Genomic DNA, 27577 nt, shown 5'->3' on the forward strand with positions numbered 1-27577 from the left:
CCCATCCATCGCTCGGCGCTCGGCGGCGCGCCCTGCGCTCGGCCCCGCCCTCTCGGCTGTGCTATCGCTGGCTCGGCGCGCCGCTCCCCGCAGCGCTCGCTGGGCCCGGAGGTGAGTGGCCCCCGCAGGCCGGGGGGAGGGGAGGGTTTCCTCACAGGCGGCGCCATGAGGCGCCCGCAGCGGGCGGGGGAGGTGCTGGTCGGGGCCCGGACAGGCCGTGCCTCATCCCGGGGTGGGGCTGGGCCGAGAAGCGAGGCCGGGGGCACGTGGGGGCGGCTCCGCTGCCCCTCCCCCATGCAGGACCCCTCCCCCTGGGGTTTAGGCTGGGCCCAGCACGGGGGGCAAAGGTTTGGCCCCCCTGAGACGAGTCACGTGTTTGGCACCTTCGAGGGGGCACGAAGAAGGTGCCGCTGTCCGGGAGGTCCGCGTCGGCTGTGGGGCTGCCTCTGGTCTCCGGGAGGTCCTGGCTGTAAGCTGCAGCCGGGCTATTCAGATGGGAGAGGGTGACTGGTTCAGCCATTTGTGGGGGGCACAATAACTGCTCCGCGGGTCTCTTCCCAGGCACCACGGACGATGCTGCACCCCGCCCGGGTGCGATGCCGCTGAAGAGCACGGGCCTGGTCGGGTGCCGCTGAGACCCGTCGAGCCGTCATGGCATCGAGCTACCCGCCGCCGTTCGATGACCCCGGGGAGGTGCGAGAGGGCTTCCTGTGCCCACTGTGCCTGAAGGATCTTCAGTCCTTCTATCAGCTTCAGTCGCACTACGAAGAGGAGCACTCGAGTGAAGACCGGGACGTCAAGGGGCAGCTCAAAAGTAAGAGGCGGTTGACGAGTGCTTCGCTACGTCCGGCTCTTGGGTAAAACTCCGTGCAATGACAAACGGTTGTGTTACAGACGCTGAAAAAGAGCCTGAAGTTTCAAATGGCTAAAATACTGATTAAAATGAGTTAGGAGGGGGAGGGAGAGCTCATTTTTTGTGTGAGTGGGGAGGCCAAAAAATTGCTGTAGAGTTGCTGATTTTTAAGGAAAAGCTTTTTGTTGTTGTTTACTAACATGTTGGCTGAAGTTAGGCACCTAAATAAATCACTAGACTTCTCAGATACTGAACTACATATATAAGTAGCTCCTATTATATACATAAATAACTCCCATTAGTGCAAACACCAATTCTCTCTTCAAGGACAAGCTTCCCCACCTTCTAGTCAACTGACAAATTCATAGGCTAGTCTTCAATTGACACCCAGGGAATTTGCATAGATAACTCCTATTATATACATTGATAACTCCTATTAGTGCGAACAATTCTCTCTTTACTGACTTCAGTCACAAAGGCCAGTATTTCCATTTTGAATATACTGTATTATATTTTCAAAATGGAAATATACTGGCCTTTTGTTTTTTGTGATTAATCTCAGTAAAGAGAGAATTGGTGTTTGCGCTAATAGGAGTTACCTGTGTATATAATAGGAGTTATCTATGTAAATTCCCGGGGTGTGGATTGAAGACTAGTCTATGAATTTGTCAATTGACTAGAAGGTGGGGAAGCTTGTACTGATCAGTTACCAGCCCCTTTGTTGCTGCGTAATTTGTCTGGGTTTATACCACACTTCTGCAAAGTTTAGAACACTTTTTTTAGTTGGAGATGGTAAAAGGTTTTCTATTTGGAGACGGCAAAAGATTCAGTTCATAGCTTCCTTGCATATATGCTGTTAAATTTAGATAAAATATGCAGAAACAGTTATTTTGTTTTGTGCGTTTTCCTAGAAAGAGGCTTAGCTGTTTTTCCTTGATCTTGAATATTTACTGCTTTTTTAATATAATTATGAGGACCTGTCAAAAGGGCACTTTGACACTGATATGTATTTAATTTTTTTTACTCTTTAAAAAGTCCTCACTTGTTCTGCTTTTTAATAAGCTTATTACAGTTACATTTTTATAAATCTAATTTACTTTTCGCCACTTTTGGCTGCTACTTAGCTTTTTCAGTAGATCTGTCTTCTTGATTAAGTAACACATACAGGTCAGTTTTTCTCTCTGTTTCTTGTGGGCTAAAACAACGCTATAATACCTTAATTGCAGAGTCTGCAATCGAATATTCATACCAAAGAACCAATATCATTTTCCCTGTTTTAAGAGAGAAAATGATTAGATTTTGCGAGCCCCCTCAACACTTTGATATCAAACACCTCAGTGTTGGATTCTACCACGGCCTTTAATTTAGAATTTCATGCTGTAACTGTATTAAAAAAAAAATAGCAGCTTGAAATCTACATTTTTGAAAGATGTTTTTATTTCCTGGCTTTCCTGGCAGTCTTATTCAAACCACGTCCAGTAAAACTCATCCTAGCATAAAAACCAACAAGATGGCTTTTATAATAAATGTAGCATTCACGTTGCACGTCAGAAGTATTTTAAGCAATTTCTTGCTGACATCACTGTGTCTAATTGCAGGTTGGTAAGACAGAAGACTCTTACCTGAGCCGCGTTAATGCCATGTGACTCTCTTGGCTTTAGACTGAAAAAACAAACAAACCAAAAATAAACTTGAGAGGAGCAACATATTGGAAATACGTAGCTCCTGCTGCCATTTACATCCTTATTTCTCTGGTTCACTTAACAATTCTGAGAACTTCCGGATGATTAAGATATTGTCTGAATTGGAGGGAATATCCTTGCTGGGAATTTTGAATGTGGGACAGTGACAAGTAAGGAGTGTGGGGATCCCTCATGGGTCTGTCAGTGTCACATAAGGACAACTTTCAACCTTGCTTCCTCTCCCCTATAATAACAAACAAGCTTCTGTGAGGTTCTGAGTGCTTCCAGCAAGAAAACTAGCACCCTCCACTTTCATTGGCTTCAAGGAGCTGTGGTAGCCAGGAACCTGGCAGCATTAAGCTCCAGATGTTTGTTATTTCTAGGTTCTTGTATATGTTAACACTTCAGAAAACAAAACTCCTTGAGTTTTTGTGTGCAAACTCCTGATACTTTGCACACTGACAGTATCAGGGAGACCCTTGCCCTCCAGGAGGCAAGGGTCTCCCTGATACTGTCAGTGTGCAAAGCTGATTTTTAAAGCCTGTTGTCTGTGAAACGTTTCCTGTTGGTTGTGGAGAATAGGCTGGTGCTAAGGAGATATCACTTACTTTTACACAATAAACTGCTGAAGAATATATTCTTAATATTGTTTTACTTTGTCAGTACTTGGTGTGGTTTCCACAGAGACATTATGGGTGCTGACAGATGTGGAAAAAAGCTCCCAAAAACTTGGTTTACCACAAGAGGCAGTTATTTCGACTTAGCTCTGCAGCATGTGTATAGATTGGGCACTTCAGCAGGGCTTTTTGGTGCTTCTTTCTAAAGCTGATTCAATCAGCTATTAGGTAAAAGCACCAAAAAGCCCTACTAAAGTGCCCGATCTATATAGTTGCACCTGGCTTGCCCATCAGCTAATATGATGCCTTTTCTGGGCATGTGCTGGGCTCGGCATGGGGGCGCATAGAGTTTAAAGTAACCCCCCCCGTTTTGTTTTGTTTTCTTTTCTTTAATGTCTGTAAGCAGCCTACTTGATTTGGAATGAGGAGAGAGAGGCTGCTGTCATGATTGAAATCACAAGTGGTCCATGAGAAGAGAGAATTTCTCAGCTTTTTATGATATCTTTACTCCCAAGCCTGACTTCAATGAGACTACCTTTGCTGTGTGATTATTATATATCAGTGTCGCATTCTCTCTTTGAGGCTGAGGTCCACTTTAGGAAAACATTGTGTAATCTCTGGTGTACAGCAGAAAAGGGAAAGGGGCTTTTTCATGCACCTGTTTCTTGACCCAAAGAGGCTTCATCAGTTTTGTATAGTACAAGGCATTTGTTACAGTAAAGCAGGTTTTCTTACCTTGTGTCATACTCTTAACAAAAAAGCCCTCTGTGCAGAAGGCTGAATAATGTAGCCTTTACTGCAAAACGTTGTGGAACCCCACTTTGTTATATTGCAGAAGACTGGTATTATATGAAAAATACATCATCCATTGCAGAAAAACCATTCAATTATAGCGTTCCCAGTGAGATTTCTAGAACAAAATAAAAAGGCCAGATGGTTGCTTAATCAGCAAAAATATGTTCAATTCTTCATGACAGACGCAAGCTATTTGTCTCCTTGAGAGTTTGAGGTCAAATTTTACTCTTGCCTTTGTTTTAGGCCATATAGCCATAGCATGGAATCTAAGTAAATTTTAACTGAGTTAGTGTTGGTAACTGGTAACAAGGTAGAAAACAGAGTACATCCTTAATATGTATGGCATGGTGACATACTTATATTAAAAAACATAAAAACTTATCAGACTGTCGCATCAGTTTTCCATTTTTAGTAAATATGGTATAGTAGCTTTGACTTGTTGCACCTATTATTTATGTGGTGGATTTGTATTGTGGAGTATTCTTTAACAGCTAAATATGGTATGTTAGCTTGATTATCAGTTTTTTTGTTTTTTTTTTAACATGGGCTTTCCTGGAAGTTAATATCCTCATGAAACTGGAACATTTTGAGCAAGATAAGGCATTCATGTAGACTTGGGTGAATCAGTCATGCTACAGGCAAACTCATGGCCTGAAAAATCAAATCTCAGCAGGGTGACCGAGTTTCCTTTTCTCTAAAAATGGCAACTATTTTGTGCTTCCTTATTTGTAGTGAGGAACTGCTTATGGTGGTAACTCAGGCTGTTTTTGTTATCACTGTTTAATATATATCTGTTAGCAAAAATGTCCAGGCAAGGATGGCATGACCTATATTATGACCAGGGATCTGTTTTTTCTGTTTTCTGTAGAGGACCTGGAGGAGGGCAGCAGGGCAGGGAGCTCGAGCCCACAGTGGATAGCCTGCACCCACCCCCCTTTCTCCTGTGCTGCCTGCCAGGGAGGGATAGCTGGGCTCCATGCTCCACTCCCCCACAGCAGCTGCGGGGGAAAGGGAGCTGTGCACCCAGGTCCCTGGCCTTGTAGCTCTGGCAGCTGGGGGCCCCCTCTGGCAGGGCTGGTGGTGGGGGGGGCTATGAGTGGGGAGTGAGGGACACTGGCAGGGCCAGGGGGGCTGTGGGTGGGGAGCGAGGGGCCTATATCTGCATCCTGGTGAGTGAAAGGGGCAGGGGGAGCCCTGATTTTCCATGATTAAAAAACCCAAAATCAAATATCAAAATTCATAGGTACTTAGAATTTATTTTATGATAGTCATTGAGGCACTGGTAGACTTTCATAGATTTCGTAGACATTAGGGGCTGGAAGGAACCTCATGAGATCATTGAGTCCAGCCCCCCTGCCTAGGCAGGAAGTCAGCTGGGATCAAGTGACCCCAGCAAGAAAAACATCCACATGTTTTTTGAAAGAGTCCAGGGTAGGTACCTGCACCACCTCTGGGAGGAATCTGCTCCAGACCCTGGACACTCGCACCATAAAGAACTTTTTTCATGCATCTAGTCTAAATTGGCCTTCCTGGAGTTTGTGGTTGTTATCCCTTGGGGAGCTTGTTATCTGTTGGGGAGCTCTGGTGAACAGCTGTTCTCCCAAGTCCTAATGTACCCCTTTTATATAATTGTAGGCTCCTACCAAGTCCCCCCTGAGCCTTCTCTTTTCCAGACTGAAGAGTCCTAGATCCCTCAGCCTTTCCTTGTATGGCCTGCCCTTCAGGCCTTGGATCATATGAGTGGCTGTCCTCTGGACTCTCTCAAGCTTTTCCACATCCCTCCTGAAGTGGGACAGCCCAAGACTGGATGTAGTACTCCATCTGCGGTCTCACCAGGGTCCAGTAAAGCAGGAGGATGACATCCCTGGTTTTGCTTGAGCTGTATTGGTGGATGCATGCCAGAGTTTGGTTTGCTTTGCCAGCCACAGCATTGCATTGGTAGCTCATATTCATCTTGTGGTCAGTCAAGACCCCCAAGTCTCTTTTGGTTGTGGTGCTAGCGAGCGTAGCACTGCCGAGTCTGTAAGTAGGTTGAAGGTTCTTCCTACTGAGGTGTAGCACTTTACACTTCTCTATATTGAAGGCCATCAGGTTTTGGTCAGCCCACCTTGAGAGCATGTCCAAGTTGGCCTATATCCCCAGCCCGTCCTGCGGTGTGACCGCCCACCCCCATAATTTGGTGTCATCCGCGAACTTTGCCGGTTCGCATCTGACTCCCGAAACCAGATAGTTAATGAAGATGTTAAAGAGTACCGGCCCAAGTACTGAGCCCTGAAGGTGAGCTTCCAAATTGCTTTAAAATTGTAAATATATCGATAAAACATTGTGTTCAATTGTTAAATTGAGATCTATATAGTGGCCTTTCATTTTAATTGTGGATTTTGGGTTTTTAAATCAGAGAATTTGTGGGTTTTCTTTTCTTTCTTTTAAAATCAGAGAATATGCAATTTTTAAACAGAGAAAACCAGATCCCTTATTTATGACTTTGTTTATTGAAAAGACAAGATACTACTTTCCAGTGAATACATGTGAGATGGTCCATTTAGAATACGCACATGATAGTGCCTTCTAGTTTGTGGTTTGCTGTGTCCTCATGGGACTGCTTACCTGCTTGCTAATGGCTCCTTAATGAATTAGATGTATTACATTTTTTTCAAATGTTCTCTCATCTGGTTCTTTGTCTATTGCTTTTTATTTCACCAATAAAATATGTGAAAAATATGTCTGCCTCAGGGTACAGGGTACTCCTGTGAGCTACTGATAATTAGGCTGATAGTTTAACTGACAGAATTTTATTTCCATCAGACTGGGCCAAGTAAGAAAAATTTTACCTTTATTATGTTGTTATATTGCTTGGCATTTATGAAGTGATTTTTTTCAATGTTAGAGCTCTTTGCGTACATCTGATTAATCCTCATAACACCCTTGTGAGCTGGTGGGTAAGTATTCCCATATCTTTACAGAAGGGGGAGCTGATTGCAGAATGTTAAAATGCCTTGCCAAGATTTTAGAGGCAAATATTGCAACAGGGAAGAAAACATGGGGTTCCAGATTTCCAGCCCTTTGCTTGGGTCTGCTGGACCATGCCCCTCTTCCTCTAACATGTCTGAAGTAACGTGACAGAATGCATTGCTATCTAAACCATGTTCGCTGCTGTGGTCTCTCTAAATGACTGTTTAGTTTGCTTGCTTTTGTGCAGAGTGGGCATAATGAAGTACTGTGAAGCAATACTATTTGTAAGCACAACATTCAGAAACAAAGGTACTGCAGTAAAGGCAGTCCTGTGTTAAAGCAAATGCCTTTGTAATGCCTAATGGAACAATAAGCCATTGGCTGGTCATTTTCTGTTGCTTTCTCTAGATTCTGATCAGAAAGCTTTGTTTATAGACACAGTTCTCTGCCTTGAGTCTGTCGCACTAATCCCACTAAATCCCAACAGAATCACTGGGAACCAAGGTACTGGAAAGTATACTACAGGATTGGACCTGATGTAGCGATCTCTTAATTAACAGCTGCTTTTAGATGGGATTTTTCTTGATGTTTCAAGTAATGACTGGTCCTGTTGCACTTGTAGCTGGGAGGTCCAGGTGCTGCCAATTGATGTCAGTCGTCCCACCCAACTACTGCCTGACAGAAGGACGTGTAATTCTAGACAACCGGCTACCTTGTCTTCGTATAGGAACAAAGTCCATGTTAAATTTGCTTAAAAAGAGAACTGGATGTGCTGAAAGAGCTGAGGAATGTTACTGTGATTTTAAGTGAACTGTGCTCAGAAGCTGCCTACTTAGCGTTTGATCTGTTTTCCAGGTCTGGTCCAAAAGGCTAAAAAAGCCAAGAAGAAACTGTTGAAACGAGAAAGTGATGACCGAGCTGATGCTGGGTCTCAGGAGCGATATGAGTCATTCAGCTATGGCGGAGTGGACCCATACATGTGGGAGCCCCAAGAACTAGGTAAGAAGACGGGAAAGTTGTGTAGTGGGGACCAGTGTGCTGTTAACTCAGGACAACCCATGTAGTTGTTGTGGAACTGCACAGATTATAAATCTGCTTAGAATTTGGTCTGCATTGTGTGGAGTGGGGGTCATTTTTATTAAACTAGCTTAGTCTTTTGAGTAATGTTTAAAAAAAAAAAACAAAAAAAACCCACTACTACTTGATATGTCTGAGCCACAAAGTGTGGATCCGGGTTAAAAATTTCCCAGTGTTTCTGTATGGCTTATTTGGAGTTTGGTTTGGGTCGTGTTAGAGGCAGGCTGCTTGGCAAAGATTGAGAGCACTTTTACTACTGGATCCTAGGATCCTAGGAAATCTGATGGCACTAGTGGGACTCAGTCCCTTTAGTTGGCTTAGAGTCCCGATGTAAACTCCACGATGCATTGTGTTGAGCTCAGAATTTTGACCATTTCAGCGGCAAGGCATTGAGGTATAAATCGGCCATGAATACATTTAGGCTGGTAAGTAAGCTTCTAACTATCAGAGAAGTGAGGTTTGGAACAGTCTTCCCATAGGAGTAGTTGGGACAAAACTTGAGAGCTGTTCAAACTGGTTTATGAAAAGTACTGTATGATATGGTTGTGTGCTGCTGCAGGAGAGTGGATTCAGTTTCCCTTCCATCCCCAAGCTTCTATAACCAGCTTCAGAATGAGCCCTGTGTTTTGTACCAGGTTGTTGATTCTCAGTTAGAGGTAGGAGGGGCAGCAATAAAAACTGCTGTACATTTATAAATACTTGTAATGTCAGACTGCAATATTAATTTCTTTTTCCATTTTAATATTGTAGCAGAAGAAAAATTATTAATTCACATTCTGTCCATAACTTTGAGAATAAAATGTGAACTAGCACTAAAAAACCAAGTTGTACAGTGTTGAATTTCACATTTTTGAGGTGTTTATTTGGGCTGAGCTTTCATATTTGGCAGTCATTTTTCAATCCTTTAAGGCGGGAAAAAGGAAAATGAAAATCTGGAAGAACTGCAGCTGTGTGCACTTCATAGCTTTGTTTCTCGTGCCAGTGGCAGTTACTAACTTAGACGGTGGGTCTTGAAAATGTAGCATTAAGTAAGCTGTTGTCGACTAGTAATTGTGAGATGGAGAGAGTAATAGCAGGAGGCTTTTTTTCCTTCCTGCTGTTGTTGTTAAAGTAATGCTTGTTGTTTCAGTGGCTAAAATTAAAGTACTCTTGTCAGTGAAAGCAGCCACGAGATTGGGCTTTAATCTACATTTATATTCATGGCACTGCTGTGAAAACATAGGATTCCAATTTGTCTTTAAAACCCTATTTGATACTGAGAAACAGTGAGAAGAGACTGAGGCTCCCTTTCAACAATGCCTGAATCTGAAGGCTTCCCTGATCTGTTTCTTCTCGTTCAGGTGCCATGAGGAGCCATCTTTCAGATTTCAAGAAACACCGAGCAGCCAGGATTGATCACTATGTTGTCGAAGTCAATAAATTAATAATCAGGTTAGAGAAGGTAAATTTATTCCTTGATTTCCTATAAACCTACTGAATGCAGGGTGTAAAGCTGTTTGCAGTTGAAGGGGCACTGTTCATAATGCATTAGAAATGTTGGCACTTAAACTGTAAATGTTTTTTGCACATTGCTTTCTTTCATGCCTTGTGCTTGGCTCAGTCCTGTACAGATCATTCATTTCTTAGATTGTGTTCCATATACTTTAAATAGCTTTCTGCTACCCCAACACCAGCGACCGTCCATCTCCTTAAATGCTATAACTTTCCCTTGTCTCGTCCAATTCTGTCTGCTATATTTGGAGGGAGGTACCTAATGTTTTCTTATTATAGCCACTGTTGTGTGCTTTTAAGATTTAACTATGTTTGCGTAGATACAGCACTGATGGAGATTACAGCAGTACCCAGGATACTGTATTTGTTCAAGTTATGTGACCTTCTCAGTTCAGGGTCCTGACTTTTATTTGTAGAGTTGTGTATGCTAATGTTGCTCTAGTAAAGTGGGAAAGATTATATAAAAGATTAATTTAAAGAACAGATTACCTTTTAGAACCCAAGAGGACCCTGTTGGGATTCTTGCTTTCACAAGGTTTATGCATGGCATTTTTAATGTTTTGTGAGATTTACCTTCTAAATTTTTGCTTACTTTCTGCCAGCTGACGTCATTTGACAGAGCAAATACAGAATCAGCTAAAATAAGAGGTTGGTACAAGCTTACCTCATACTAACTTGCTTTTAACCAAATGTTACATTTCACGGAAGTTCTACAAAGTGTTTTCTTGCCCTTCTCCCTCCCCTGCCCCTGTGATAGCAATCGAGAAATCTGTTGTGCCTTGGGTCAGTGATCAGGATGTCCCTTTCTGCCCGGACTGTGGTAACAAGTTCAGCATTCGGAACCGACGTCACCACTGCCGTCTTTGTGGGTCCATCATGTGCAAGAAATGTATGGAGCTTGTCACCCTTCCTTTGGCAAGTGAGTACAATAGGTTGGTGACAGTCCTAGCTTTGTCTGGGAACACAAACAGTGTCTTAGTTTTTGTGCCACTAGAGTATAGGCAGTAGAAAGCAGTTATGGAGAAGTTACTGCTGTTTTGGAGCGTGTCCCACTAGGAAATGGAGTTAGTTCCCCATAAATGTCTGTTTTCATTGCCAGATCCAAAAGCAGTGACTTCTTCCCCAATTTCCCTTTTAAAATTTTTTCTTCCTTTAACCTCTTATATAATCCATGAAGAACTGACCATGAAAGAGGTACTGGAATGTTAAGGCCACAGTTAGTGTCTCCTAGTATTGAAGGAAGCAGAGTGCTATAATGGCAGAATACAGGCTTATCTGTAAGCATAACTACCAAGATTGATTGTCAGTCTGAGGTTCTCATTTCTATTTTCCCCAGGTTGTTCCTTTCCTGTCATTGGTTTTCTCCAGTTGGCATTGTCAGCTTTCTTGGTTACCTGAAGGACTCCTTTAATATTGGCAGCTTTCATTTTTGGTTGGAAGCATGAGAGAAACATTGTGTTCTCCATAGAAATAACCCCCATTTAAATGTTCCATTCTGGCTTTAATGGCTGAATTCATCATAGCACCATCACCCCTTTTCTTCTTCCTGCTTTCTAACCAGTAAAACTAGTGAGGAGAGGCAAACAGGCTGCAACAGGAGCTTGTCTTGATCAACCAAAGCTACCAGATGCTGTTCCTGGTAGGTGGGAGCAAGGTCTAGGAATTAGAAGTCAAGAAAGACTAATTTCAGTCCTCACTGTCATTGACCCTCTGACCTTGGGCAAACTGTTTAAAATCTGTGCCTGAATTTACCTGGATCTAATGTTGGTAGGCTTAATTTGCTGAACTTTGTAATGTATTTTGAGTTCCGTGATAATTACTGAATTGTGTTTGATTTTTCAGGCAAACTCACAAGTGCCAGCAAAGAGGCCTTAGCCTCTCACACCAGCCCAAACTCTTCACCTAACAGTATCCAGGGGTCCCGTCGTGGCAGCATTAGCAGTGTAAGCAGCGTGAGCTCAGTTCTTGATGAGAAGGATGATGATAGAATCCGCTGCTGTAGGCATTGTAAAGGCACCCTGCTGAAAAGAGAGCAACAGATTGATGAGAGAGAATTTACTCCAGAAATTGTGAAACTCTATGAGGTAAATTTAACCTGTTATACTTCCCCTGAGTCGGTACATCGGCAGTGCTCCCCAAATGGTCCTTATCTTATTCTGTCTTTCCTTGTCCCTGGCCCATTCACATATCAGTGAAACTTTGGAATACTGGGTATTGAGACGGCTTCACTTGATGTCCTATATAGTGTGCTCTGTACTTATTGACTTCTTGTGTGCACCTGAGTTGAGAAGCATCTTACTTTGTGACTTGTTTTCTTTCTAAACTGTAAAAGATACTTGAAGCACCTCCCAAATTCTGGTCTTCCTAGGGTGGGTTTGCACATAGAAGGGATTTAACAGAAATGTGGTTTGCAAATGCTCATATATCTGCACTTCATAAGTAGATTGTACAAAATTAGACTTCATCTAGTTGTTTTTATAGAGACTAGAGGCAGCTGGCCTGACCAGCTTAAGAAATCAGTAAGAAGATATGGCTTGAGCTTTTTTGCTTCTGGAATGCATTTGAGCCCAGAGCCTAGATGAATAAGAATTGAAAGCCATCTGGTGGCTTTTCAAGGTATCTGTGCAATGGGTTGACAGAGATTTTAGTTGAGTTTCCAACAAACAGTAGGATGTTCCTGCAAAAAAATACCAAATCAGTCAGCAGTAAAGGGCCTTCCTTAGTAGTCTTCTCAGAGAGACCAGTGGCTTGACGAGATCACAGTAATTATTTATTTTTTTTAAATAGCTACTCCTTCTAAGAAATGGCCTCTACACTTAAGAGATCAATGATAGGGCAATATAAAGAATCTTCCCCTACTCCTCCCCCTCTATCTGGGCTGAGCATAAACAGGGGACAACGTTGTCCTGAGTCCCAATTTGACAACTTTCATCCATAGTCAGTTAGACATAGACCAGCACCATGTAATGCCATACAAATGACACTGCTACTGTGTTGCATGAGGAGAATCAATGTGTAGAACTAATGGAGTCTCTGTGTGTTAACCTGTCAACTTTTATTGGTTTTTTTTTTTTTTTTTTTTTTTTTTTTTGAATTTAAAAAAGAAACTCAGACTTTGCATGGAGAAGATTGATCAGAAGGCCCCGGAATACATAAGGACAGCAGAATCGTTAAAGTAAGTCTGTTGTCTGCTTGTTATTGTTTTGTGCTTATTTTTTTGCATATCTGTGATTCTTTCCCTAAGCACCTCCTCCATATAGCACAGAAAGGAAGATCTCTTAATCTGTACTAAACCCCTCAATACACAGTGAGAATTTCACTGTATCCAGATCTGTGGCAGAAACTAAGCTAGTAAATGTCCTGGGCCATCAGTGCTTACATTAGACTTGATGGGTTTCATTGTTGCAATTCTGGTAGGCTTTCCCACAGACAGCTGGACTATCTGAAGTTCACATTTTTGACTGAGGTGCAGAGAAGCATGCTTGGCCACAACATTGGGGTGTAGAATGTTTTAAATTGTTACATGTTTCTGGGAACGAGGGGAAAGTATAGAATATCAGTTCAAACCCTATGCAGAATGGGTGAAATTCTTGCTTTTTGCTCAGTGTAAGTTTTGCCACTGACTTCAGTAAAGTCCAAATTTCATTTTCTAATGCTGCAGGGCACTGGACAGTTAAATTAAAAATTAGGGTTTTTTTTCCCCAAAGGGCTTGGATTTTAGACCAGACATAATACAAAAAGAGATGCTCCTCAGTGTAGGAGGAATTGTACAGAATGTGGTCATGTAGGACCTGAGTTACTGAGAAACAAAAATTTATGAGAGACGGTCATACATTTCTTGGTTGCAGAGAGCTGGGGGTCAACATTGACATTTTAGCTGGAATAAATAGATTTATGGAGGATACAAGGCGGAGAAGGAAGCTGCATAGGGAATAGATTTGGAGTATTCTAGTAGAGGGGTAGTGGGGTATGAAATAAGCTGAATTTCTATTATTTAGCCCAGTTATATTGTCTTGAGCTGCTCTGGAAGCATTTGGGAACCAACAGTGCAGAAAAGTGGCAAAGCTCAGCCCTAGACAGTGTTTTTGCTGTGCAAGGTCATCTCTTCTAATTTACCTATTGTCTTTACTTATCTTTGTGAAGAGCATTGCGATCCTCTGGTGACAGGCTGTTGAGAGCTACAAAGAGAGATTGTTATTGCACTCTTTCCATGCTCAGTATTTAAAAATTCAAAAAGCCAAATGAGTTGATTCATCATATATTTAATAGGTGATGCCAAGAGTTCCTCCTGAGGCTTATTCCCCTGTTCAGATTGGCTTACTGTGTTTACCTTTTGTGCCTAGACAACTCACGAGGCAATACTTGGATTCCCTGGTGGTGCATATTAAAAATATAGTACAGTATAAAACCTCACAAACTTGCATTAATGACTAGGAAGATCCATTATAGAGCCTAGAATTTTTGCAAATTGGCAAATAAACTCTCAAACTCAGTGATAAATCAAAGATCTTGCATTACTCTGTGTATTTAGGATGTTCTAGGAGGTGGTGTTATGCTCTTATTAAATTATGGTGTAGCACCCAAAATACTGTAACTGCTTTCTGAACAGTAGTGCTGATTTAATTATTTATGGTAGTCATAGACACTAAAATTTGAAACATAATTTAAAAAAAAGAGTGTTTTAATAGTGAGAGATCACTGTGACACTGTTTAATTGGAAAAAAAGAATTCTTAGGTGTACGGATTAGCCAAATGTAGTGTAGTGTGCATACAGTCTTCAGATGAGAACTCTTATTTGTAAAATCACAGTAGCCTTGTGTGAAATGTTAGCATTTGCAAATATACCATTGCCTTTTACTGTATCGAAGAGAAGTTTCCATATATGTGCCTTAAATGAGACATTAACTGTTTGAGGCATTCTTATGGACCATGAGTCGGTACCAAAGTCAGGGGTGTACTTGGTAGCCATGTTGGTCTGAGACAAGAAGACATACAAAAACTAGAACTCTTGGTTGGAAAATTATACCTATTATAAAAGGTATAATTTTGGAACCAAGAGTTCTAGTTTTTTGTATGGTACCAAAGTCAGGCAGTTAAGTTCTAGGTAGGAATGCTTTAGAAATATCTATACTTAGATTTGCTGCTTCCTGTTGCAACTTTTTTCGGGATAGGTAGATGTTTGACACAGATTTCACTATAGCCAAATCTCAGTGGCAGAAAGGAAGATAGTGAATATAGTATTTCTGAATGTAAAGCCTTTTAGTAAATCTTACATCTTCTGCAGTAACTTTTCTTAGCGTATCTGTTGTTGGCAGGACTGCAGGGCTATCCAGGTGGTGGCCTGTGGGTTGCGTGGGGCCCGAGAGTGGCCAAGTTGCAACTTCTGGGTTCCCACAGTTTTATTTTGTCCCTTCACTTCTTCCCCACTGCTTTGGCTGCTGCTGCAGTGCGCTCTGGGGTGGAGGCAGGATGCAGCAACCCTGAAACCCCAGCTGCAGCACGTGATGTGATGTGGTGCATTGCAGGGAGGTGAGAATGAGTCTGAGGCTGCACAGTGTGGAGTGTGTGTTTGGGGGACTGGGGGGTGGGGTAGAACACAACTCATGCCTGTGAGCAGTGTTTTCTGGGGAGAGAGGAGCTACCATTTAAAAGTTGGACAGCACTTCCTTAGTGTATTCACAGATATATTTCTTTCTTAGTGCGGGAGAGACCACCTACAGTCTTGAACATGCGAATGACCTGAGGATAGAAATCCAAAAAGTATATGAGTTAATAGATGCCTTAAGGTAAGGAAGAATATTTTTAAGAGGTATCTCTTAATTTAGTGGATGGCCTAACCTAACAGGACAGTGTCCAAGACTTAATGAAAATTATATCAAATAGAAACTTTATGAAACAGCAAAAATGAAATTGTTCTAGTAGACTTTGAATGGGAATATTAAAAAAAAACCGAAACAAAACCCTACGGTCAGTTTACATTTATGGGAACCCCTTATGCATGCTGCAAGTGTCTGCTTAAGTCAAAAGAGATGCAGGTAGCTTGCCCACTCAATTTTAAAACGGCTTGATGCTGTTTCTGTGCCTCCTGTCACTTTTTGTGATTTTACACGCTTGTTTCCCAACCTGTGCCTGTAGGAAGTTATAGTGAAAGTGACCATACCTAGGGTGCTAGCAACTACACAGAATCAGCAAAGTGAAAAGTAATTTTCTCTAAACTTTTCAGTTAGAGGAATTGTCAGTTGTAAGAGTATGTGAAGAGAAATCCCGCTTCTGTCTGCATGTTGACAGTGCCCTGCTAAAACCAGCATCCTTTGAATTTTTCAGTGTTGGCCCTTCTTTTTTTTTTTGCACTCATGTGCTTAATTGCTTATTTTTAATGTAGTAAGAAGATTTTGACTCTAGGTTTGAATGAAGATCCCCAACCACATCCCAAAACACTACAACTTCAACGAATGATCAGATACTCAGCTACACTTTTTGTACAGGTAAACCAAGCACATACTACACACTGCCCTGTCGGGTGTACTTTCTTTACAAGAAGTATGACTGCAAAAAGGGTAGATAGCCCCATGCTAGCTTTAAACTAGCATGCTTGGGTACTCCTAGCAGTTTAGCTGTGAAAGAACGTGGAGGTTGGGGGCAGAAGAGAGATGCGGTATCTGCCTTGGATCAGTTTTATTCTATGTTGACCTCTGCTGCTGCAGCCATACTGGTGACTGCACTTCAACTAGATCGTTTAAAGCTATCCTGGGTGTGCCTTGAGGAGCTGCAGTCACAGTTATGACCACAGTGTAGATGGACAGTGTCTCTTGTATGTGTTCAGGACTAGTTAGAAGAAGTGTCTTTCTGGGGTACATGGAAATGGGCAGTTAGCAGTGGGAAGTGCTGTGTACACTGATAATTTTCTCCAGGAAAAACTGCTTGGCCTGATGTCCCTGCCAACCAAAGACCGGTACGAAGAACTAAAAGAAAAAAGAAAACAGGAGCTCGAGAGAAAACTGCAAATGGTAAGGGCAGCTAGAGGTGTGAGCCTGACTTTCAGTGCACGAGGGTCTACTTCTGCAACCAGTTTGTGCCTGCTCATTTAAATGCTGCTTTGTACTTCAGTGCAAAAATGTGTATTGCATAACTTTTCACAGCACTTAGGTGCTTTTTTAAAAATAGCTTTTAGGGACCTGGATGGACTAGGATTCCTTCTGCAGGGGGACTAGATGGCTGTTGGGAGGATGGGGTCAGTAGCTGAGAAGAACCATGGGGTGTATTTTGAAGGAGGAGTAAATGGAAAAATGAGTCCTTTTTCTTCAGTTCTTTGGTGCAATTGCCTGAGCTGGGGCACATTTATCTTCTGTTCAAAGGCTTAATATACTGTGTGTGATGATATTTCTATCTATTCTATTTATGACTCTTTTAATGCTGTGTGATCATCCGTTACAAAAGTGTTTGTCAGGAAGAGGCTTGATCAATTTAATTTTCAAGTCAGCTTAGCACTGCTCTGTGCGCAGGTTCATCATAATGCATGTTTTATAAGTGAATCCGGACATCAGAAGGGATAGGAGAGTTGTATGTTTTCTATATAAAACTCTGCCAGAGTAGGTAAAGATGAATATAGATGGCTCTGATGGAGTTTGAGTTGTATTTCAAACATGATGTTTGCAAGTACTAATGAAGTCAAGAAAAAACATCTCATTGTCATTATGAACTCAAACATTTTCTGAAATAGGAAGCCTAGTTCTTTCTGGGAAATGGTTATAATGTGAACTTTGCAGGGGAGGGAAGGGGAATGGGACGTAGGGACATCTTTGCACAATGATCTGGATCAGGGGATGGCAATTATTTCAGCTGGAGTGCCACTTAATGACTTTTGGTGAGCTGCTGAGGGCCTCAAGGGAGCCCTGCCTCTTGACCCTCCCTCTGATTGCCATTTTGGGACTAAAGTTCCACCCCTAATCCCTCGCCTTTGCCACCAGAAGTACTTCTTTTAGGAGGGGGGTTTGCCATCTTGGATTAAACCCTCCCCCCAAATCAAACACTAAAAATCAAACATCTGCTATAACATATAATTATTTTTAAAAAAATATTTTTGTCCTGATTTACATGTGTTTTAGTGTGTGTGTGTGTGTGTGTGTGTGTGTGTGTGTAGAGGTGATTTCATAATAGCTCAAAATAAAGTCTTACTCTCATATATTGTGGGGGGGGCGGTGGCTTTGGGGGGTTCTGAAGGGGTATGGGAATGTGTGTGGGCAGGTATGAGGTGGTTGTGGGAATGTGAAGGGGGGAGGTGTGGGAATGTGGGTGGGGGGAGTAGGGTGGGTCCCCCTCCCCACCCTGCATGGTACACAGCCCTTGCTGGTTGCAGCAGCAGTGGCAGGTCCTCAGGGCACTCCTGGCCCCACTCCTGGCCCATTGAAAGCAGAGCTCCCCAGTGGCACGGGGCTCTGGCTGAATCCTGGGAGCTGCACGTGGCAGCATGGAGCCAAATGGTGCACAGACCAGGAACTGCAGGGAGTCGCATGGTATTGGCTCAGGCAGGCTCCGTGCTTCTACATGCAGCTTGCCACTGGAGTGCTGGAAGCCCCATGTGGAAGCACAGAGCTGGTCTGGCCTGGCTCGATGGCGCATGGGTCCTGCCTGCAGTGCCAGGAGCCCCATGTGCTGGTATGGAGCTAGCCTGGTCTGCTTTGAAAGCGTGTGCCAGCAGACCAGGCTGGGTGGGCTCTGTCTCGCAAGTGCAGCTCCTGGGATTCAGCCTGAGCAGTGTGCCAACTGGGGGGGCTCTGCCTGCTGCAGGCCAGAAGTACCCTGAGGGCCTGCTGCTGCTGCTGCCACCACCAGTGGGGGCTGTGTGCTGTGGTGGGGTGGCTCACCCCCACTTACCCCTGCCCAACCCCTTGCTCCTGCAGGCAGTAGCTCCCCTCCCCACTTGCCAGCTCTGCAGTCATGCACCACTGCACTGTGCCTCCAGATGGGGCTCCCAGATGGAGTGCTGTGAGCCCACAGAGGTGGAAGTACAGAGCCTGCCTGGTCCAATGCCGCATGACCTCTGAAAGCTCACCTCCCACCAGCTTTGAGGGGCAGCCGTGGGCTGGTAATAATTGTTTTTTGGAAAGGCACTGCGGGGTGGATAGAATGGCCTTGGCAGGCCAGATCCAGCCTATGGGCCACCCCCATCTAGAAGCTAGCTAAAAGAGGAGGTTTTTGAGGTGAAAGAAGTGCCTTCAATTGCTTTGTGTAAGCATTGCAAGCCTCATGCAATTTAACTAAAGACATTTTCTGAGTGGGGGGGAAGATGTTTTAATTTCCTCTAATAGGCCATCACTGTACAGAAGATGGTGTTCATCAGTGTAAGCTATGTCCCAAGTATAATTACAGGGCAGCATGTTTATAACTACTTTGTGTGTATGAGGGAGGAGTGACTAAGTACATATGTGTAGATACAGCTGCAGGTCTTACCCGGCTCGATTTTGCACAGAACACAAGTAGCTTGTCTTGTTCCTTCACATTTTTTCTCTTGCCGTGAGTCTATAGATGACTCCTAATACAATAGATGATGCATCTCTTACATTGTTCCTATACTCCGAATAATGTTGACATGAAATAAAAAAAGACATTACTGAAATATTTTAAGACTTGTGTCTGCTGTAGAATTCTTAAATGGACACTGTCAAATTTGTACAAGTATTTTAAAATAGTTTCTGATGGAGCAACCATCAAACTGAATACATCCCACTCTCTTTATAATTTATTTTTGATGGTTTTGTGGCTCCCCTGTTTGTAAAGATTTTTTTGTTTTGTTTTGTTACAAGGTGGCTCTACTGTGATACAAATTCAGAAATCAGCCAAAAGCAGCTAACTCCTTTCAGCTGTATTCCTCTTGAGTGCTGATTGTATCTGTAAATAGAAGATTTTATGGGGGAAGAGTTCTCAAGCTCATGGTGTTCCCTTTTAAATCTTGTCTGTCTTAGGCAGCACTTGAAACACAGAGAAAACAAGAGGAAAAACAGAAAGACATGGTCTCCAGATCCTCAGCTGCACTTAATGGTGAGGTACCTCATCTAAAGAAGGCCACAGTAAAAAAATCTGAAGGTTGGTTGCCTACATCCAGTGTATCTCACCAAAGGGAGATAGCAGACCCCCTGCTCCAGCAGATTGATAATATTACATCCTTTATTAAGCAAGCAAAGGCAGCTAATCGGATAGATGAGGTCCGTATGTTACAAGAGAACCTGCGGCAACTTCAGGATGAGTATGATCAACAGCAAACTGAGAAAGCTATCGAGCTTTCTAAAAGGCAGGCTGAGGAGGAAGAAATGCAGAGGGAAGAACTTCAGGTCCTTTGTGAAAAGGAGTGGGAAAGGGAGCAGCACAAAGCAATGTCTCAGCACTTAAGGACACGTTCCTTAGACTTCAGAGAAATAAAGCAGCACCAGCATGAGGTTGGGAAAGAAAATCGGAACCTGATAGCGCATATATTGGACTTGGATACCACTCAAATCAAAAGCAGCCCCAGCTCCAAAACACCTTCTCCGAACGCTGCTGAACAACTGGCAAGTAAAGAGAAAACAGTCTTCTCAATTAAAACTGGAGAAGCTTCCCAGTGTGACAGAGACCAAAATCAGACATCTCTAAACCCTTTTGAAGATGAGGCAGCTACTACTCTAATAGATGAAGACTCTACCAACCGTTTTGCTGAAGACGCTGCTCAAGTGATGTCTTTCCCCACCAAAGCCCTGTATAATGATAAAAAAGAATATAATCCATTTGAAAATGATGAGGAAGATGAGGAAACAAATGGGGCAGCTGTGAGTTCTCCAAACCCTTTTAAGGGTGATGGAGACCCGTTTCAAAAGGGTAGGAGTTTTCAGAATTCTGGGAATCCATTTGAGTCATCCTCCACCAATCCCTTTGAAGTTGATGATGAGGAGATCTCGGGGGAGGAAGTCATAGAAGAAGAACTGCTTCTCCAACAGATAGATAATATTAAGGCTTACATCTTTGATGCCAAACATAGTGGACGGATGGATGAAGTGGAGGTACTGACAGAGAACCTGAAGGACCTGAAGCGCACATTGGCAAAGCAAAAGGAGAAATCCAACTGCTGAAACTAGTATCTTCACAGAAGAATAACTCGCTAGTCCACTGTTTAATGCTGGTGCGTGGAACAAGTGGAATTATAAATAAGGAGCACAGGTTACAAGAGGGAATTATGAAAATCTTGAATTTTATGCACTTTTTGTTTAGGTGTTTCCACTACTATTCAGACTTGGGGAATGAAAATGAGGAAGGATGCTAGTGCTATTGTTCTCAGACATTTTAAATGAGAATTTTTAAATTAGTTTGGTTACAACCACATTTTTAAACATTAATTATTCCTATCACATGCTTATTTCTGGTCAAATTACAAACTGCCAGTGGGGAAACCAGTGGTTGAGAAGTCTGACAACATAGAAGTCCGACTGCTATCTTTCCCTCTGATTTTGTTGCAATATTATAGATTGGACTTTCAAATTAACACAAAACCAGAACTAGTACCTAAAAGTTCTATGCATCATCTCTGTCCCCTAAGAATAATGCAAGTGAGGCTAGCTTAAAATGCCTTCATATTGTAGAAGAAAGTGCTGTTAAAAAGCAGGCTGCTACAGTTCTTTAAGCTGCAAAATACAAGGCTTTTGAACAATTTGTGCAATGCAAACATTTAAAGGGATTTTAGGGATATAAGAGAACATAAGTGATCCCCTAAGTGTAATTTTTTTTGTTTATAACAATTTCCAGGGAAGCTTTGATGCTGCCATTTTGTTTCTCCATCTTTTTAGCTACTTACATCTGTTCTGGGCCCAAATGACAGTAGTAAAAAAATAGAGGTCTGAACTGTGTTTAGGGGAGAGCTGTTCCTGTAGAGAAATAAAAATCTAGCTTCTCCCATTTAGGAGGAGCGCAGCAGCACCATTTCAAGCTCTGTGGAGGAAAACTTTGAATTCCTAATGACTTTTTTGGAAGCTGCACATTCCTTTAATCTGTGGGTGACAGAATGATCATGTGTGTCCTACCTGTGAGACTGGAACCTTTTTTATGTAGCACTCCAGGGACAGAAACCTTGCGTGCAATGGGAAAGCTGAAAAGCTGCTGTACTGGAATATGGTGAAAAAGTTGGGACAAAGTTTGGGATTCATAATGCCTTTCAGCCATTTGATTTGAGACCTGACTTACTTCCTTTTAAAGGGAATATGAATCAAACTCAACTGCCATGCCTAAGAAGAATGAATGTATTTTAACTACCAAGCAGATGAGGCTTTGTTAGGATCCGTGTGAATGATGCCCAGAATTAGACACCTAAATTCTAGTACCTACATCAAGATTTGCTTCAATGGGAGATGCAACAGCCTGTATCTCTGAAAAAAATGCATCCTGTTTGTCGATGTCTTCCACATTTTTAGACTTAGATTTTTTCATTTGAGGCACCTGTATGTGGAAGTCTTTTTTGGTCTAAAATGAATGTGGGTTTTAAAGATGAAATAGAGAGTTGTTCAGGTGGACCACGCCACATGACACTACTACTAGTGCACAAACTTGCAGATATGAATGGGTGTGGGACGCGATATTGTTTTTAACTTTATTTCTGATAGTTGGGCTAGCATGGTTCTAACCTGAGCATCACTTTAACCTACACCTTTTAAAAATATTATCTTCCTGCCTAAAATTCACAATCGGGTTCAGGGTATCTTCCCGTATTTTTTCCTTAAGGACACTTGGCTAGTAACTAATTTAAACAGTAATTTTAGAGCAGTTGCATAGAAGGCAGGCTTTCTTAAAAAAACAAACAAACTAGTAGCACCCAAAACCTGCAGTTATAAATTGAGCACTTACAGGTTGTGGCATTAAAATTGGAGTTTGGGTCTCTGTGGGTCATTTAACTGCATTTTGCACTGGGTTAAACCCAATGTAACTGAATTGTTTTGTAGGTGTGAGAAATGCATCCATATCTCAGAAATCCTTTGTGGTACCTCTAGGGGTGGCAGCGCAGGGTTCATCAACATAGAGAAATGTACATCACGGCTGGCTTTGAGTTTAATCAATCTGCAAAGTGGTTTACATTTTTAAGGGGGGGGGGGGACTACTAAACAGTTACTTATCCAACGCTGAACTGTTCATATTAGAACAGGACTGGTTCTGGCCCACGATTTCTCTTGTTCTCAACTTCAAGACGAAATGACTGGTTCAGAGACTTCAGCTTCTTACATTTGAAAATAGTGGTTTTCTTCCTTGTTGCCAATATCCTGCCTTGTTTGTATTTTATAGTCTAACACACTAATTACATATACTTATTGTACTTGTAACTTCATGTATTTTTACAAGCAGATAACATACCATACTAGTGTACCTCATGATCTTGGTCCATGTTAAACGAATAGACTAGATCTCTTATGTTAAAGTGACGGATCTCCAAAGTGAAAACCTCATGGCTGTGTATGGACTGCTACAGAGATCATGTTGTAAAGCAGAATGAAGACATTCTACCATTAAGTGAAATAACTAGCATTGACATTTGTTAAACTTGCATGCACTACTCTATACTGAAACTTTGTAAAGAAACTAAATAAAATAACATGTTTATTTTGTTGTGTGTGTGGTAGGTGGAAAGTGTTTTTTAAAGTGGGGATTTTTTAATTCAGAGGATGTGACCAAGGGTCAAATTTGCTAATAGTTCTTTAGCCTGTAGTCTCTAACATGCCACCATTTTATGGCATCTTCTTTTGGAATCTATATCCTTGCTTCCCAGTAAAATTAAATGTAGTTGCATTTCTGCTGATTACATTACATCTCTTGCCACAGTATGAATGTAGTTAAGAAATTACTTTTCAGTTCAATTTATATGTACAATAATTCTACTTCACACACTAGTCATGGAAAAGAAACTTATAGTGCTGCCTCCATGTTATGGGGTCATGCAATTACAGTCAGATTGAAGAGGTGACTGGCTTGTTGGCTAGCATCTTTATGGACAGCTGATCCAAGCCTTGGAGTAATTGTTCCTTCACATATAGTGCAAACATGAGTTTGCTTAGAGCAGTGGTTTTCAACCTTTTTTCATTTGCAGAAACTTAGCTGGAGGCACAGGCCCCTTTGAGGTAAAAGATTGAAAGTGTCAGTACCTATGCTTACACCTTTTGAAGACCCCTCAGTATGTAGACCCCCTGGGTCTGCAAACCACAGGTTTAGAACCATTGGCATAGATTTAGTTCTGCAAAAATGATCTTTTAGTCTTCATTTTCTTCATCATACCAGTCTCACTGATGAGAATGACTACATGTTACATGATCACAGAGAACTGAACTGTCTTAACAATGCTATAAACTCTTAGATTGGGGGGGTGGGGGTCTGCAAATTTTGTTTTTTAAGTGAGTTACTGGAGGCAGCGATACTCTGAAATTTCCCATTTTACTGCTGGAAATTATTTAGGGTCACAGGGAAAAAAAAGTTACTGTACTCAAAAACAGGACTAGAACATAGTTCTTTGATTTAAGACCAGCTAAAGCCAGAAGAACTTCAATGAGATGATATGCTCCCTTTACCGAGGCATAAACAGTAATGTTGAAGCATGCCAGGTATAGATGGCAAAATTAATATGGGCTGGAAAAACTTCTTACCACAATTGGAACAGAATGAAGTCTCAAAGAAAAGTTTATTAAAATATTGTCTTTCACTTGAGTGATAAGCATGAATTTTTACCTCTCTGGTTGGGACCAACCTCTTGGAAAGCAAGGCTGATCAGGTACTATAGTCCAGTTTGTTTCCTCTCTAGGAAGCCTGAAGGGCAGCAGAACTGCATAACTTATTTACTAGCAGCTGCTGCTTTCATTGCTGTTTTGTATTTGCCTGTCATCTCCTTGGGTAGTGGCACTCTTCCTGGGCAGGGCACCTGGCCTTCAATCTCACACATACATTCACGCAAGTGGTACTTCTTGGGGCCAAAGGTGGCAGGATGTAAGACCTTTTTTGCTTGCTGCTCTCTCTCGAGAGTTTCTCTAGAAAAGAAAAGCCCATCAGCTACTAACAAGGTGATTTCTCCTCCCTTTGCCCAGGTGCTTAAACAGAGGAAGAACATTTTGTTCACAGACTGAAGCAGTAAAGTTTCACAGGGAAACACTGCACATCAACACTTCCAATACACAGATCTGGTCTGTGGAAACAGCCCTGCTCTTTAGGTTTGAGCAACTTTGTCAGCCACCTTTCTCTCCCCTTTCAGCATCAGGTTAGCTTCCCCAGCATCAAGCCAACAGACTATACAGTGGTGCCTTGAAGATCCATCCAAGCGAAAGCTGGGCCTGAGTCTGGGAATGCATTTACTTACATGCTTTTACCAAAGATTTTTTTAATGTGCTCAGTTATCTCTTTGTTGGTTTTCTCTTCAATGTCAACCAAGACCTGCTTGCCATCTTCTGCAAAGACAGGAAAAGAAGAGGGTCTCACCAGATGACTGACTGCTTAACTTTGTTCTGCATGTCTGGAATAAGTGTCTGAAGGCATGGAGCAATGAAAAAACTGCAGAAAGCACTTGGCTATAACATGATCTTACCATGCAGCACTTGTTGGTAGAAACAAAATCATCTCAGTATAGAGCAGTTTTGAAAGAGCAAGCAAATTATGTTCTCTTACAGGAATACATAGAACTATGGGCGAGTGCTATAGGAGATCTCAAAAGCACTTTGCAAAGGAGGCCATTCCTCTCTATAGGCTGCTTACAGCACCTGGCAAAGCAGGCTGTGGCCTAGGAAAGTTTGTTTCTGAAAGAGCTGGGCGCCCAGGTGCCAGGCTGCCCTGCCTCCAGCCTCAGCCAGCTGCTGCCAGGGAAGAGATGACGAAGTGGGGGGAGGAGAAAGTGACCTGCTGAAGATGACACAGGTGATCAGGTGCAGGAGCCAGGAAAGGAACCCAGACCTAGGCCTGACAGCTACACTTCCCCCTTGATCAGGGTCCTAATCCCCAAGCCCAGGATCTCCTGCCCCCCCCCCAGTCAAGGACCCTAATCCCCCAAGGCTGCACTCTCTCCCCCCTCTGCCCCCCAATCAGGGACCCTAATCCCTCAAGGCCACCCCCCCATCAGGGACCCTAATTCCCCAAAACCACACTTCCCTCCCCCCCCTTGGGGATCCTAATCCCCCAAAGCCACACTCTTCCCCCTCCCAATCAGGGACCCTAATCCCTCAAGGCTGCACTCTCTCCCCTCCTCCCCCCACCCCAATCAGGGACCCCAATCCCCCAAGGCCACGCACTCCTCCAGGGACCATAATCCCCCAAGGCTGCACTCTCTCCCCCCAATCAGGGACCCTAATCCCCCCAAACCACCCCCCCATCAGGGACCCTAATCCCCCAAACCACACTCTCCCCCTCCCCCTTGGGGAGCCTAATCCCCCAAGGCTGCACTCTCTCCCCCCCCAATCAGGGACCCTAATCCCCCAACCCCAAGGCCACCCCCATCAGGGACCGCAGCCCCCCGCACTCACCGAGGTAGAAGCGCAGGAAGGGCGACGGGGTCAAGTTCCTAAACATGACGATCTGCACGCGCGGGTTGCGGAACTGCAGCTGCGGCACCGTGAAGAACACGAACTGCCTGCGGGCGCGGGGCGGCGCGTGAGGCCGGGCGGGGGGAGCGGGGCCGGGGCCGAGGCCGGCCGGGGGGAGCGGGGCCTACCTGGCGCCCTCGCTGAGCTGCCCGTGCGTGTTGTAGTTCACCATCATGACCTGCACCGCGCTCTTGAACTCCACCTCGCCCTTCCGCAGGTACTCCAGCGTGCGCCGGATCGGGAACCGGCCCTTCATCAGCATGGCGGCGGCGGCGGCGCGTCCCCGCGCTCCTCGCGCCTGCGCCGTGCAGCTCGATCCCCCGCCCCGCGTCCCCGCGCCTGCGCCGTGCAGCTCGATCCCCCGCCCCGCCCCGCCCCGCCCCGCGTCCCCGCCGTGCAGCTCGATCCCCCGCCCCGCCCCGCCCCGCGTCCCCGCCGTGCAGCTCGATCCCCCGCCCCGCCCCGTCCCGCCCCGCGCCGCGTCCCCGCGCTCCTCGCGCCTGCGCCGTGCAGCTCGATGCTCCGCGCCGCGCGGCGCTCGTTAGCAAGGGAAGAAATGGGGTTTCATTTTTTGCACTACCGTTGTCGGCCTATTAAAAGATCTCCTCTCTCCTAGGCGTCCTGATTGCCTTTCCCTCCAGGCCGGACGCCCGCCAAGAGACTGGAAATACCTGAAGCCGCGGGGGTTGGTGGGGGTGTCGCCGGGCGTGGGGCCACCTACCGTTCTGGGCTGACTCACAAATTCAGATTTAATTCGGCTGGGACGTGAAACATTTCTTAAAAAAAAAAAAAAAAAAAAAGGCCAACCCACGTCACGGCCTGCGCTGCCAGGGGAAGCGGCACAGCCCCGCGCGCAGGACGGGCGCTCACCTGTGCCGGGGCGACCCTGGGCAGAGGCCGTGCGCGGCTGCAGAGGAAAGCGACCCTCTAGTCTGCACCAGCTTGACCATGGGGAACAATCCCATCCTGATCCCAAACAGGGCGTGGGTCTGACCCCGAGCGAAGGGGCGAGAGCATCCCGCCGTGTCACATAGCGGGGCCACAGCGCAAGTTATGCCCCCTCCCCGTGATCAGAGGGGACTATTGGGTCCGTGTGAAGTAATCACTTAGGATAACAGAAGAACCAAGCGGGGATGGGAGTCAAGGTCGTAGTTAAAGACGAGTGCCCGCAGGGGCAACACGGTGCACAGCACACTGGACAGTGCCCACTGGCCCTCCGAGTCCAGGGAGCCAGCGGACACTGCCTGGCGCAACTGCTGGGACACGTGAACAACAGAGAGACGGGAAAGTGGCCTCGCCGTCCCCGGCTGTCTCCCCACCACAGCCTCCTTCCCAGTCCATCGCAAGCCGCACTAGGGCCGGGAGTAAGTTGACCAGGAGGTCCCAGGACTCGGTGGAGTTGCGAGTAAGGTTTGGTCCCAGCGGCACTGGTGATCCAGGCACGCAGCGTTCAGCCAACATCAGACTACTCCTTTGCCCCACGTTTCTTTTCGTTGAAACCTGACAAATGCCAGGTGACGGCAGAACCTGCAGCTAGCGAAAGACTGAAAT

At 44.2% G+C, this 27577-nt stretch overlaps 2 protein-coding genes across 3 annotated transcripts; one reads left to right on the plus strand and one right to left on the minus strand.

Moving 5' to 3' along the window:
• Window positions 1-7: 7 nt before the first annotated feature.
• Window positions 8-23081, plus strand: RBSN (rabenosyn, RAB effector). 2 transcript variants are annotated; one of them, XM_014605545.3, is made up of 12 exons: window positions 9-111; window positions 562-814; window positions 7755-7898; window positions 9317-9417; window positions 10070-10115; window positions 10225-10386; window positions 11310-11551; window positions 12572-12642; window positions 15167-15253; window positions 15850-15952; window positions 16379-16474; window positions 19430-23081. In XM_014605545.3, the coding sequence occupies exons 2-12, from the start codon at window positions 652-654 to the stop codon at window positions 20564-20566; spliced, it is 2352 nt and encodes a 783-aa protein (XP_014461031.2). In that variant the 5' UTR covers window positions 9-111; window positions 562-651; the 3' UTR covers window positions 20567-23081. The 2 variants fall into 2 exon arrangements, with proteins under 2 accessions (XP_019355232.2, XP_014461031.2); XM_019499687.2 differs by lacking the exon at window positions 16379-16474 and having other exon boundaries at window positions 8-111.
• Window positions 23082-24125: 1044 nt separating this feature from the next.
• Window positions 24126-26339, minus strand: MRPS25 (mitochondrial ribosomal protein S25). Its single transcript, XM_059715915.1, has 4 exons — window positions 26155-26339; window positions 25967-26073; window positions 24814-24901; window positions 24126-24487 (listed from the first exon to the last, which is right to left on the minus strand). The coding sequence occupies exons 1-4, from the start codon at window positions 26286-26288 to the stop codon at window positions 24295-24297; spliced, it is 522 nt and encodes a 173-aa protein (XP_059571898.1). The 5' UTR covers window positions 26289-26339; the 3' UTR covers window positions 24126-24294.
• Between the last annotated feature and the right edge of the window lie 1238 nt (window positions 26340-27577).

Source organism: Alligator mississippiensis, chromosome 12, assembly GCF_030867095.1.
Source record: "Alligator mississippiensis isolate rAllMis1 chromosome 12, rAllMis1, whole genome shotgun sequence".
NCBI classification, from domain to species: domain Eukaryota; kingdom Metazoa; phylum Chordata; order Crocodylia; family Alligatoridae; genus Alligator; species Alligator mississippiensis.

Excerpts from the sequence above, each read along its gene's own strand:
- RBSN (XM_014605545.3), top strand. The coding sequence starts at position 652 with ATGGCATCGAGCTACCCGCCGCCGTTCGATGACCCCGGGGAGGTGCGA. Across the intron at positions 10,116-10,224 it reads AGAATCAGCTAAAATAAGAG|CAATCGAGAAATCTGTTGTG; the intron begins GTTGGTACAAGC and ends CCCCTGTGATAG. Across the intron at positions 12,643-15,166 it reads AGGACAGCAGAATCGTTAAA|TGCGGGAGAGACCACCTACA; the intron begins GTAAGTCTGTTG and ends TTTCTTTCTTAG.
- MRPS25 (XM_059715915.1), bottom strand. The coding sequence starts at position 26,288 with ATGCTGATGAAGGGCCGGTTCCCGATCCGGCGCACGCTGGAGTACCTG. Across the intron at positions 26,074-26,154 it reads CAGCTCAGCGAGGGCGCCAG|GCAGTTCGTGTTCTTCACGG; the intron begins GTAGGCCCCGCT and ends CCGCGCCCGCAG. Across the intron at positions 24,902-25,966 it reads CTTCCTGCGCTTCTACCTCG|AAGATGGCAAGCAGGTCTTG; the intron begins GTGAGTGCGGGG and ends CTGTCTTTGCAG.